The sequence below is a fragment of the Eubalaena glacialis genome, chromosome 9 (genome assembly GCF_028564815.1).
Source record: "Eubalaena glacialis isolate mEubGla1 chromosome 9, mEubGla1.1.hap2.+ XY, whole genome shotgun sequence".
NCBI classification, from domain to species: domain Eukaryota; kingdom Metazoa; phylum Chordata; class Mammalia; order Artiodactyla; family Balaenidae; genus Eubalaena; species Eubalaena glacialis.
The window spans coordinates 1,559,750-1,570,468 of record NC_083724.1 but is presented as its reverse complement, the minus strand read 5'-3'; the positions used below and the strand labels follow the sequence as shown (position 1 = coordinate 1,570,468).

Below are 10,719 nucleotides of genomic sequence, written 5' to 3'. Positions count from 1 at the left end.
TCAGGCAGGGGAGAATGTAGAAAAGCACGAAGGAACAGAAAAGGATGGGAAGGTCTCCCCAACTGTGACTTGTGAGGAGAGATCTGGCAAAGTGGGGCAGGAAGTCACGTGACTTTCTGAGGAAGAGCCATTCAGGTGCAAAGGCCCTGAGGCAGGCTGACTTCTTTCAGGTCCAGGACAAGGTACAGTGGGCCCCAGGAGGCTGTGAAGCGCCACCTCCTAACCCAGGAAGGGTAGTGGAAGGGGTGGGGCTCTATGGACAGAACCTGCCTGCCGGGAGAGGCAACGGCCTTAACAGAGGTTCCCTGGGACAGGCTGGGGGAGATCTTACTTTTCATTTTGGGTGCTAAAGCACCATTTGAACTTGTTTTAACCATGGGCATGTATTACTTTCAGACTTAATAAAACTAGTTTCTAAAAGAAAGTTTTGTCTTCAAGTGGCTGAAGCTACTCTTTCATATTTTTCACAAGGGAGTTTGTAAACAGCAAGATGTTTAAAACCAGATAGTTAAGTAACAAGGCAGGGCGAGGGGCAGCTCCTGCGCGGTTCCGGTCACATGGCAAGGGGGAGGAGGAGGGATGTGAAGAAGGGAGCCCCGAAGGAGGCAGGGTGGCCTTCTGGGGGTCCTTGGTGACATCCAGACACCCGGCCCCGCTGGTGATCTGGCTCTGTCCTCCCCAGCCCAGCCGTGAGTCGGCTGGCCTCTTCACTGAGCCCCGGACTGTTGTCCCCGGCGCCAGGCGTCTTGGTAAATGCAAACAGGTCCACAGGCAGGGACAGACCCTAGCCTCTCCCTCGGGTGCCCCGCCCCCCAGGGCTGTGGGCAGGGAGGTGAATTAGAACTGAAGTCAGTCCTCCTGCGCCTGAGTGGGCAGGGGCGGGGCTCGTCGTGGCTTCCGGGGCCGAAGAGAGGCGGGGCGGATCGGGGGCGGGACCGGGGCGGGATCGGGGCCGAAGAGAGGCGGGGCGGGCGGGGGTCCGCGACCCGGCCGGGCTGGGCCTGGGCGGGGTCAAGGCGGGGCGCCTCGGGCCCGCCCAGCTGGGGTCGGCACCGCCCGCCGAGTCCCGTGACGCTGGTCCGAGAGCGCGGGTCACGAGTACCAGCGCGGCCGACGGCGGTGGCGGTGGCGGCGGCGGCGACGACATGGCTTCGGAGCTGGACGTGCGCGCCCGGCTGCAGCGCGCCGGCCAGGAGCACCTCCTGCGCTTCTGCGCCGAGCTGGCGCCGGGGCCGCGTGCCGCGCTGCTGGCCCAATTGGAGCCCCTGCAGCCCGAGGCGCTGCGCGAGCACTGCCGGCGCGCGGCCGCCGCCTGCGCGCGGCCCCCGGCCCCCGCGCCTGACCTGGCCGCGCGCCTGCGGCCCCTGCCTCCCGAGCGCGTGGGCAGCGCGAGCGGGGTCTCCCCCCAGACGCGGCGGCTCTGGGAGGAGGAAGGTAGGCGGGGCGGGGGTCCGGGCGGCGGGCGCTCCCGGCCTCCGGAAGGCGGCCTCGCCCATAGAGCGGGGCGACAGGGGAGGGGGTACTTGGAGTTCAGTTTGCCTTCTTCGTGAAATCGACGCTCTCACACGCACCATCTCGGGGCTGGGGTTTGGAGCCCCCGAACGCTGCCATGCTGGCAGCCGCCCCTAGGCCTCACTCCCTGGGGAGAGTGCTTTGTTCTGGGCACGCCTGGATGGCCAGCTGCCCAGCCCACGTATTGACAGCAGGGGACCCCTTAGACACTTGCACGCGCTCCTTTTCACACCAGCGCCGGCGCAGCTGCGCTCTTTGCCTCTTGGCCTGGAGGTGAGGCAGTCGCTCCTCCAGGAGAGCCTGCCCAAGGCCCCTGCTGGACAACTCCGGCCAGGCCCACCCGGTGTTTCCTCTGAAGGACCTAGGTTGGGAATGAACCCAGGAGGATATCGTCAGTACCTTGGCGGGGTCGGGGCAAGGTTAGGTTTGGGTGAGGCCCAGGCCCAAATCAGAATGTTATCTGGACAGTTCTGTTCTGCGGCTATCAGGCGTCTCACCGTCCCAGGCACAAGTTTGGTTTGCTCTAAAATGAAAGGGTGGTTGTGTGACGGGTTCCAGGCATCCCCTCATGGCGCCCCATGCCCCCAGGTTTCCACCAGATCGCCCTGAACAAGGTGGCCGTGCTGCTGCTGGCTGGTGGGCAGGGCACTCGCCTGGGCGTGACCTACCCCAAGGGCATGTATCAGGTGGGGCTGCCCAGCCAGAAGACCCTGTATCAGCTGCAGGCAGAACGGATTCGGCGGGTGGAGCAGCTGGCTGGCGAGCGCTATGGGACCCGCTGCACCGTGCCCTGGTGTGCCCTCCTGCGTTACCTTGGCCCCAGAGTGATCCCCCCCGTGTAGCCCTAGTCCTGCTCCACACCAAGACTTGAACCCCAACCCCAGCACAGCCCCGGACAGAGCCCAGCGCCCACCCAGGCGGAGGCCTGACCGCTGCCCTAAGGCTGCACCCTGATGTCAGCCCGTCTACCAGAGGGGCCAGGCCCTCCGAAAGCCTGGCTCAGGCTTGCCTCCCCTTGCAGGTACATCATGACCAGTGAATTCACGCTGGGGCCCACAGCCAAGTTCTTCAAGGAGCATGATTTCTTTCACTTGGACCCCAACAACGTGGTCATGTTTGAACAGCGCATGCTGCCTGCTGTGACCTTCGATGGCAGGGCCATCCTGGAGCGGAAAGACAAGGTTGCCATGGCGCCAGGTACACCCCATCCCTGAGGCAGGGAGGGTCCGCCTGGCCTAAAATGTGGAGCTAGCTAGGGGTCAGGATGCCTGGGACAGAGGCCAAAATATGCTGCCGAGAGGCCGCATGGTCCTGAGCCAGTGGCCTTCCCTCTCTGGGCCTTGATTCCCATCTGTCACGTGGAACAGCCACAGGGCTACTTGGATGGCGACAGAGAGCGGCCTCAGGCACAAGGTCCAGCCCCGGGGGGTCTCGCCTGCCTCTAGCGCGCCCTCAACTAGCTGGCTGAGGCCGGCAGGAGCCCTTCCAAGACCCTTTGCTTTCTCCCTCTGCAGATGGCAACGGGGGCCTGTACTGCGCGCTGGCGGACCACCAGGTCTTAGAGGACATGGAGCGGCGCGGAGTAGAGTTTGTGCACGTGTACTGTGTGGACAACATCCTGGTGCGACTGGCCGACCCGGTCTTCATCGGATTCTGCGTACTGCGGGGTGCCGACTGTGGAGCCAAGGTGAGCATGCCGCCCCCTCGCGTCGCCCCTCCCCTCGCGTCGCCCCTCCCCTCGCGTCGCCCCCGCCCCCTCGCATCGGCCCGCCCTCGCCTCTCCTTTCGGCCCGCCCTCCTCCCAGCCCCTGGCCCCGTCCCCTACTCCCCGCACGCCGGGCCCCGCCCCAGTCAGCCGTCCCCGTCCCTCCGGTCGTGGCCGCAGGTGGTGGAAAAGGCGTCCCCCGAGGAGCCGGTGGGCGTGGTGTGCCAAGTAGACGGCGTCCCACAGGTGGTGGAGTACAGCGAGATCAGCCCCGAGACGGCCCGGCTGCGTGCGCCCGGAGGGGGCCTGCTCTACAACGCGGGCAACATTTGCAACCACTTTTTCACGCGAGAGTTCCTCCAGATGGTCACCAGGTGTGCAGGGCGACCAGCCGGGCCACAGGGACTGGGGGCAGACCTGAGCCGGGTGGGGCTGTGGGGTGCGGTAGGGAAAGGGTCTTGCGCTCAAACAAGCTGGAGGCAGCAGAGCGCTCTAGTATCTGGTACAAGGCTCTGCGGCCGAGTGGGCGTGGCCCTGCTCCGGGGGCGGGGTGGGGGGGGGCCGTTGCCCGCAGGCACCACGTCCACCCCGTGGCTTGCCAGTCGCCACTGGGCTTGGGCAAGGATGTGGCCGATGGGGCCCAGCTCTCAGGCTGGGGTGCATGAGGATGCCTGGCCCTCCAGAGACAGGGCTCAGCCCCCACCGCCCTGTGCTTGCTGTGTGCATCTGTCCATCTGTCCACCTGCCCCGGCTGGCCGGGCATGGGGGAGGCGAGCTGGGGCTCCAAAATGTCCTGTCTGAACTGTGTCTTTCCTCCCCTTGGTCTCCTGTCTCCCAGGGAGTTCGAGCCCTTGCTGAAGCCACACGTGGCTGTGAAGAAGGTTCCCTACGTGGACGAGGAGGGGAATCCAGTAAAGCCGCTCCAGCCCAACGGGATAAAGATGGAGAAGTTCGTGTTTGATGTGCTCCCGTTTGCCAAGTTAGTGGAGAAGTCATTCGTTTTTCCTTCTTCCCTTCCCTGACTTGGTGGTGGTTCTGAGGCCCAGCCAGGCAGGGAAGTGGAGGCTGGGGGCTTCACAGTGGGAGTGCCCTTTCGCAGGGGGGAGCTGGGGGGCTGCAGGCGGGTCTCAGGGCAAGAAAGCCAGAGGAAGCAGCCCCTGGGGTGGGAGCATAGGGAGCGTCTGGGGCAGTTGGAGCCCTTGGGGTTGTGGACTTTGGGGGACACCCATGTTCTCTCCTGAGCCCTCTATCTGCCCCTGGTCGGGAGCTAGGAAGCTGTTTCCAGGCGAGGTTGCTGGGGACTCCCAGGGTATGTGGCCCTCACCCTGGGGGGTGGGGTTGGTGGGAAGGGGAGGGAAGGGAGGACTAAGGGCAGCTCCGGGATCTCAGAAATAATCAGAAACAAAGATTCACGCGGTGCCTGGGGGGCCTTCTCCAGCCTGCTGCCTGCAGACCAGACCCCCACGTAGTCCTTGTCACCCGGCCTGGCCTTCACCTGCCCAGGACCAGGGCGTCTGGGCTGGGAGGTTGGGTCCCCAGCTGTCGTCCCCGCGCCCCCAGGAACTTCGTGGCCTTCCAAGTGCTGCGGGGGGAGGAGTTCGCCCCTCTAAAGAACGCTGACTCGGCTGAGAGAGACAACCCCTCCACGGCGCGGCGGGCCCTGCTCGCTCAGCACCACCGGTGGGCCCTGCAGGCGGGAGCCCACTTCCTGGACGCACACGGGGCCCGGCTCCCCGAGCAACCCAGGTGAGCGTGGGCTGCAGGGTGCGACCCGAAGGACAGCATGTCAGGGTGTCGCGGCCCAAGCGCCAGCCCCAGGGCCCTGCTGGCTGTGCTGTGGTCTGAGCTGGGGTGGGTGCTTCCGCCCCGGCCGCACACCGAAGGCAGGTGGCTGTGTGCCCGGCCCTCAAGCTCTGCTTAGAGCCCCAGGGGACATGGGGGTCGCACCTTCCCTGCTCATCAGAAGCTCTGAAGCCAAGACCCAGGCGTGACATCCAGAAAGCGGCAGGCAGGTCATTTTTCGGGGTGCGGAAAGAATAAGACTTTAGGTGTCTCCTTCTGTGATTGTCAACGGCCGCCCTCTAAGTCTGGTTGCCTGGGCTCTGTGTGAGATGCCTGCGAGGGGCGAGGAGGGTTTTCCAGCCCAAGTCAGAGCCTGCCGCTCGGGTGGGGGCGGTGCCCGGGGCCCAGCTGTCCGCGAGGAGGGCGGCGGGTGTGGTGGACAGCCTGGCCGGGCGGGGACTGGGCCAGCCAGCGTGGTGGGTGGTGCAGGGGAGGGCCCCGGGGTACGCACCCCCCGAGCAGATGCTGACAAGTGCACCCCCCAGCCCACCCGGCAGTGGAGAGCCTCCGGCCGTCTGCGAGATCTCGCCCTTGGTGTCATACTCCGGAGAGGTGAGAGCCGCCAGGCCCATCTGGGGCTCTTCTGGGGTCGGGCTTGTGTGGTCGGAGGACGGGGGCGAGGTGGGAGCTTGGTGGGAAGTCACAGCTCTGCCTCAGTCGACCAGCGGGGTAAATGGTCCCTTAGTTGCAGAGAACTTTCCGAGACGTGGGCTGCGGTGAGGTGTCGAGAGGCCTCGGGGGGTCAGGGAGGACAAGCCAGGTTCATCGGAGCCTGGGGTTTGGGCCAGTGGGAGCCTCGCTGGGGCAGGAGACCTGGCTCCCCTTTCTCTGGAGAGTTCTAGCCTGCACTGTGGGAGGGCTTGCCCTGACCTGAGATCTCAGGACATCCAAGTCTTGTTCCTAGAAGCCTCTCTACCCTGCTTCTCGCTGATTCCAGGCTGCCTTGGCATCTCACCTGGAGCCCAGGGGCTGGATACCTGGTCATCGTGACCTGCTTGTTTCCAGGGACTGGAGGTGTACCTGCAAGGCCGGGAGTTCGGGTCCCCGCTCATCCTGGACGTGGACACGGCCAGGACACTGCAGGCCTGACTCCCTCCTAGACCTGCCAGCCCCGGGGTCCCCAAGGCTGAGGACGCAGCCCCGGCCTGGGCTCCAAGGAGGAAAGCAGGCTGCTCTGAGTTTCTGGCTGCAGAACGTGGGCCACAGAAGTAAGCATGCTGGTTCACTCCACGAGGGTGGGAACTGTCCCGCCACCCGGTCCCCTGGACCCAAGTGACCCCAGGCCTGCTGTGGGCCCACTCGGCCTCTCTGGCTTTGCTCCTGCTGTGGGGTCCGGACCGCAGGCAGAGGGACTCAGGACCTTGCGCAGTGGGGCTCAGAGGAGGCTGATGGGGGGCCCGAGGGAGGTGTGGCGGCATCGGCTGAGAGCCGCACCGGCCTGTCTGAGCTGAGACCTGATGGGACAGGACGGGGCAGGACGGCGTGGTGGCTCCTCGGCCCCAGGCGAACCTGCATGGTGAGGAGGAGAAGCAGCCGCCCCGCGCTTTTCTGCAGAGATGAGGACGGTGTCCTCCTCTCACAGGGCGACAAGTTTGCAGCGGCTGCCCCTCCCTCCCTGGCAGCTGAACCTGGGGGCCGCAGCCCAGCCCCCTTCCGCGCCCGGCTGAGACCGACAGCAGGTCGGGGTGGCTCTCCGGAAGCTTGGCCTGCACGCCTGGCACTGAGTTCTCTGGAGTTCCGCCCGAGGCCTCAGCCCCCAGGAACCAGTGGGACCGATGCCGATGCTGGAGGCTCCCGTGGTGGTCGATTAGTCTGGAGTTTAACCAGGAGGGGAGCGCCGTCCCCGCCCAGCCTGCCGGTAGCTTCTGACAGATCCCGGGGCTCACGCTCCGCCCCTGCTCTCTGGGGAGGGGTGGGGGGCGCAGCCTCCGTATTCGGGGCCACGGCCCCCTTGCTGCACCCCCGCAGCCTGGCCGAGGCAGGGAGAAACCAGCTGGCTCTGGTCTCTTGCCCCTGGCGTGGCTGCTCGGGGTCCCAGTGCCCACTTTCCCGTCTGGAGAGCAGCACAGCGGCACCTGCCTCTTCCTGCTGATGTGAAGAGCATCATGAAGTGCAGCCCGCTGCTCAGCCGCGGCCGCCTGCCCCCTTGCCGCTCCGCAGTCCGTGCGCAGCCATGCTCTCCCCCGGGAAGGCTGCTGTCCGGCGGTGGGTCCAGAGGCGGTGATCCCTCCAGAGACTTGGAGTGGACGGTGGCTGCGTCCACGCCTCCCGACCTGGGTGTGATGGCGGGGTCAGGGCCACGCCCAAGGCCCACAGGACGACTCTGCATCCATCCAGGCACTGCCACGCTTTTCAAGCCTCAGAATCGAACCTTGTGCCTTAGTTTCCTTCTCCCCGCTGCTCCACAGGCAAGCAGAGGGCCTGGGGCAGAGGAGGGTCACCAAGGGGGAGGCCGAGGTTGAGGCTCCCGCCACGGCCCAGGGGCTCCTCACTGCCACACCAGGACACCCAGCAACCTTTTTTCTACACAAGTAGAGTTAGTTGGGTAAACTGTTGAAGCAGCTCGCTTTCGAAAAACCTTTTTATTTTCACATGAAGTTTCACACATAGCACAGAGGGGTCCGGGGTACCCTGCACCAAGTTTCCTGCAATGTTTGCATCTTCCGTGATGCTAGGACACTGTGACCAGGAGACCCTGCTTGTGCTGAGTCCTTTCTCACACAAAAAGGCTCCCTGTGCCCGCTTTGCACTCAGGGGCAGCCCGGTCGGTGGGTCCGTTCGCCACAGGGGCCTCCCTCCTGCTCCCTTGAGGGCCACACGCCCCCACCATCTCTAACCCAGACGGCCACTGGTGAAGCAATTGAGTTGAAAGACGGCAGACCCTCGATTTTCCACAGAATGTGGGGATTTCCAATAAACACGAGGTGCTGTGATGCAGCCCGGCCTGGTGACTGCAGTTTCTGACCAACACGTGTGGGAGCAGCACCGGCTGTTCCCAGGGCTGCGTCCATCCAGGGGCCGCAGCCTGCTGGGCCCTGTGGGAACAAGAGCCCACAGGCTGTGCTGACCCCGCTCTGGACTACCCAGGGATCTCCCCCATGCTCCGTCTAGCTCTTTCCCAGGGTCTCAGGGGAGCCCGAGGTGACCTAGTGGGTCTGGCACCCTGGGGGCGGGCCCAGAACATGTCCTTTGAACCAGCTCCTGCGCCCTCAACTTTGACAGCCTGTGACTCACCCTCCTGCACATGCATCCTCCAGATGCCACCGTTTCCCTGGTAACACATTGCGCAAGGAGGGGTGCATGAGGACATCGCTGGAACTGCCAGCAGAGCTGTGTGTGGGAGAAAACCGGAAGAGACCCCAGGGATGCCCCCTAGAAGGGAAGGGGCAGGAGGGGAGGAAGATCTTTCTGGAGCGGGTTCAGACAAGCCTAGGTGCTGAGCAGTAGGTGCACGTGCTGGGGAGCCCTCCTGAGGCCCAGAAATGTCATAGGACAGCAGGAAGCAGTGGGCTCCCCACGGAGGGAGTGGGCAGCCAGGCCTGGAAAGCACCAGGGAGGGGCCCTGAGCTGAGGGAGGCCTGAAGGGGGAGCTTGCTTGCCCCTGGGCCCCCCACTCATCCCTGAACAGGAGGAAGGCGACAGCCCAGCCAAGGAGACTTGTCACCACCCTGAACTCTGTTTCCTCTCATGGACTTTCCCACAAGTGAAACGTCCCCTTTTCCTCCGCAAAGTAATGGTCCTGTGCTTCTCTGTACTTGCCTGTGGTTAGCCATAGTTTGCACGTCCTGAATTCTAATTCCTCTGCTATTCCCAGATAAACTCATTTTGCTGGTAAAATAGCTAGCTGCTTTACTTGTGAAGTGGACATTACTTGGTGTCCAGAAGTGGGGTCTGAAGGAGGCAAACCCTGGGTGCTGACGGCCCTGCCGCCCCGTGCCCTTGGCCAGTCTACTCTGGTATTCAGGCCCTCCTGGTTGAGCCCTCTGGCTTTATTTGGGATCTATCTGTTCTGTTTTTTTGCATTTGGGGAAGGCTCTGTCCTTTTGCTGAATACTTGTTTGTTCTTATTGGAAACGTGCTGGAATTTTCGTAAAACTCCTTTGGGATCGCGTTATTTAGGATCTTCTCTTTTGCTCTCGAGAAAACCTCTGAGAAATGCGGTCCCAGTCATCTCACTGCCGTAAGTGCGGCCCCTTTTCAGGAACCTCCGCTGGTTTCATGTTTAAAAACTATGGCCCCTTAACCAGAAATAATTCAGAACACTAGTGGCCATTGTGGGGAACTTTGGTTTTCCCCAAACTTGTTTGTCTCAGAAATCAACTCAGAAAGCCATGGCTCTGAAACTAAACAGACTGAGTGGGATGGTTTGTTTTTTTTTTTTTCCCCCAGCCTGTGGGATCTTAGTTCCTCAGCCCAGGGATTGAACCCGTGCCCCCTGCAGTGGAAGCACAGAGCCCTAACCACTGGATTGCCAGGGAATTTCTGGGATGCTTATTTTAATTTGTACCTTGAGGCTTCCAAACATATCCAGGACTCTGAAATTGCCTCTTTACAAAATACCACTTCTAAACTAATGGAGGCGAGCAAACACTTGAAAGAACACGAAATGGCTTCTGAGGCCTTTCCCCTCCCCTCCTTGTGCCCCCAGCCCCGCCTTCCCTTCACCCTCTGCCATCCTCGCCTCCTCTGGGCCTCCCTCCCCCTCCTCTTAACCCTCCTGCTGAACTCCCCTTTTTGTCAAAAGCTCTCCCCACTTCCCCCTCCCCTGAACTTATTAAAGTTAAACCTTCTGGGGGTCCAAATGCTAAATCCCTAGTTTTTTATGTTCCCCAAACTAAGTAAAGTTGAATTGTTAGCCATCCATAGTCAAAGATTTTCTGAAAGTAACTGAGAACACCCATAGGTTTGCTGAAGAATTTAACATTAGTGATTCAAACTTGTCAACCTGGCTTCTCAGATATGTATCAATTAGTCAGGCCCCATACTGAATGAAACCAAATGGGAATCTGGAAGGGATTTGGAAAAACAGACCCTGACTGTTGACAGGCCTGAGGACTTGCTGGAGATCTTTACTGAACATTTCAAAAGCTTTTCCTAAGCTTGTTGATGGGAACAAAATTCAAGCTGGCAGGCAACGACCTGACAAACGTGTTCACAACTATTATAGTTGACTTCAGGTTGTCCTTAAAGAAAATTCTGGTCTTCCTCTGGAGACTGAATCTGTAACCGAGCAGGACACTATGGGGCCTTCCCAGAACAGCCCCCCCTCCATGTCCTCCACCTGCCTCTTGTCTGTAGAAAACCTTTCGTCTCCCAGGCCTTCCCCGAGTTCCAAGAGTACATTTAATCAGAGAAGTGAGAAAATGCAGAAGAAAGGAAAACAAGCAATACCAAAAAACAATAGTTTAGCCCTTAAACAAAGCCAAGGACCTTTAGTTCCTCCTCAAGGGCTATAGATAATATTCTGAGCCATGTTCTTGAGCTGTGTTGCAGATACTGAAAACCACCAGGTGGAAGAAGTTCACTGTATGCTGTCGCTCCAGCATGTAGACCCCAGACTGGTTGGAACCAGAAGGTTGATGATGCTGACTCCCAATAACCTCACCACCAACCGATCAGAAGAATGTCCAAACTTCCCACCAACCAATCAGAAGAATGTC

General features: G+C 61.5%; 1 protein-coding gene across 4 annotated transcripts; it reads left to right on the top strand.

Moving 5' to 3' along the window:
• The first annotated feature begins 1,093 nt into the window (after nucleotides 1–1,093).
• UAP1L1 (UDP-N-acetylglucosamine pyrophosphorylase 1 like 1) lies at nucleotides 1,094–7,996 on the top strand. 4 transcript variants are annotated; one of them, XM_061199573.1, is made up of 10 exons: nucleotides 1,094–1,434; nucleotides 2,101–2,305; nucleotides 2,534–2,709; nucleotides 3,027–3,199; nucleotides 3,398–3,591; nucleotides 4,056–4,196; nucleotides 4,778–4,963; nucleotides 5,545–5,611; nucleotides 5,997–6,267; nucleotides 6,682–7,996. In XM_061199573.1, the coding sequence occupies exons 1-10, from the start codon at nucleotides 1,146–1,148 to the stop codon at nucleotides 7,149–7,151; spliced, it is 2,172 nt and encodes a 723-aa protein (XP_061055556.1). In that variant the 5' UTR covers nucleotides 1,094–1,145; the 3' UTR covers nucleotides 7,152–7,996. The 4 variants fall into 4 exon arrangements, with proteins under 4 accessions (XP_061055556.1, XP_061055558.1, XP_061055557.1 ...); XM_061199575.1 differs by having other exon boundaries at nucleotides 6,642–6,769; XM_061199574.1 differs by lacking the exon at nucleotides 5,545–5,611 and having other exon boundaries at nucleotides 6,065–6,267.
• The last annotated feature ends 2,723 nt before the right edge of the window (nucleotides 7,997–10,719 follow it).

Excerpts from the sequence above, each read along its gene's own strand:
- UAP1L1 (XM_061199573.1), top strand. The coding sequence starts at position 1,146 with ATGGCTTCGGAGCTGGACGTGCGCGCCCGGCTGCAGCGCGCCGGCCAG. Across the intron at positions 2,306-2,533 it reads ACCCGCTGCACCGTGCCCTG|GTACATCATGACCAGTGAAT; the intron begins GTGTGCCCTCCT and ends CTCCCCTTGCAG. Across the intron at positions 3,200-3,397 it reads GTGCCGACTGTGGAGCCAAG|GTGGTGGAAAAGGCGTCCCC; the intron begins GTGAGCATGCCG and ends TCGTGGCCGCAG.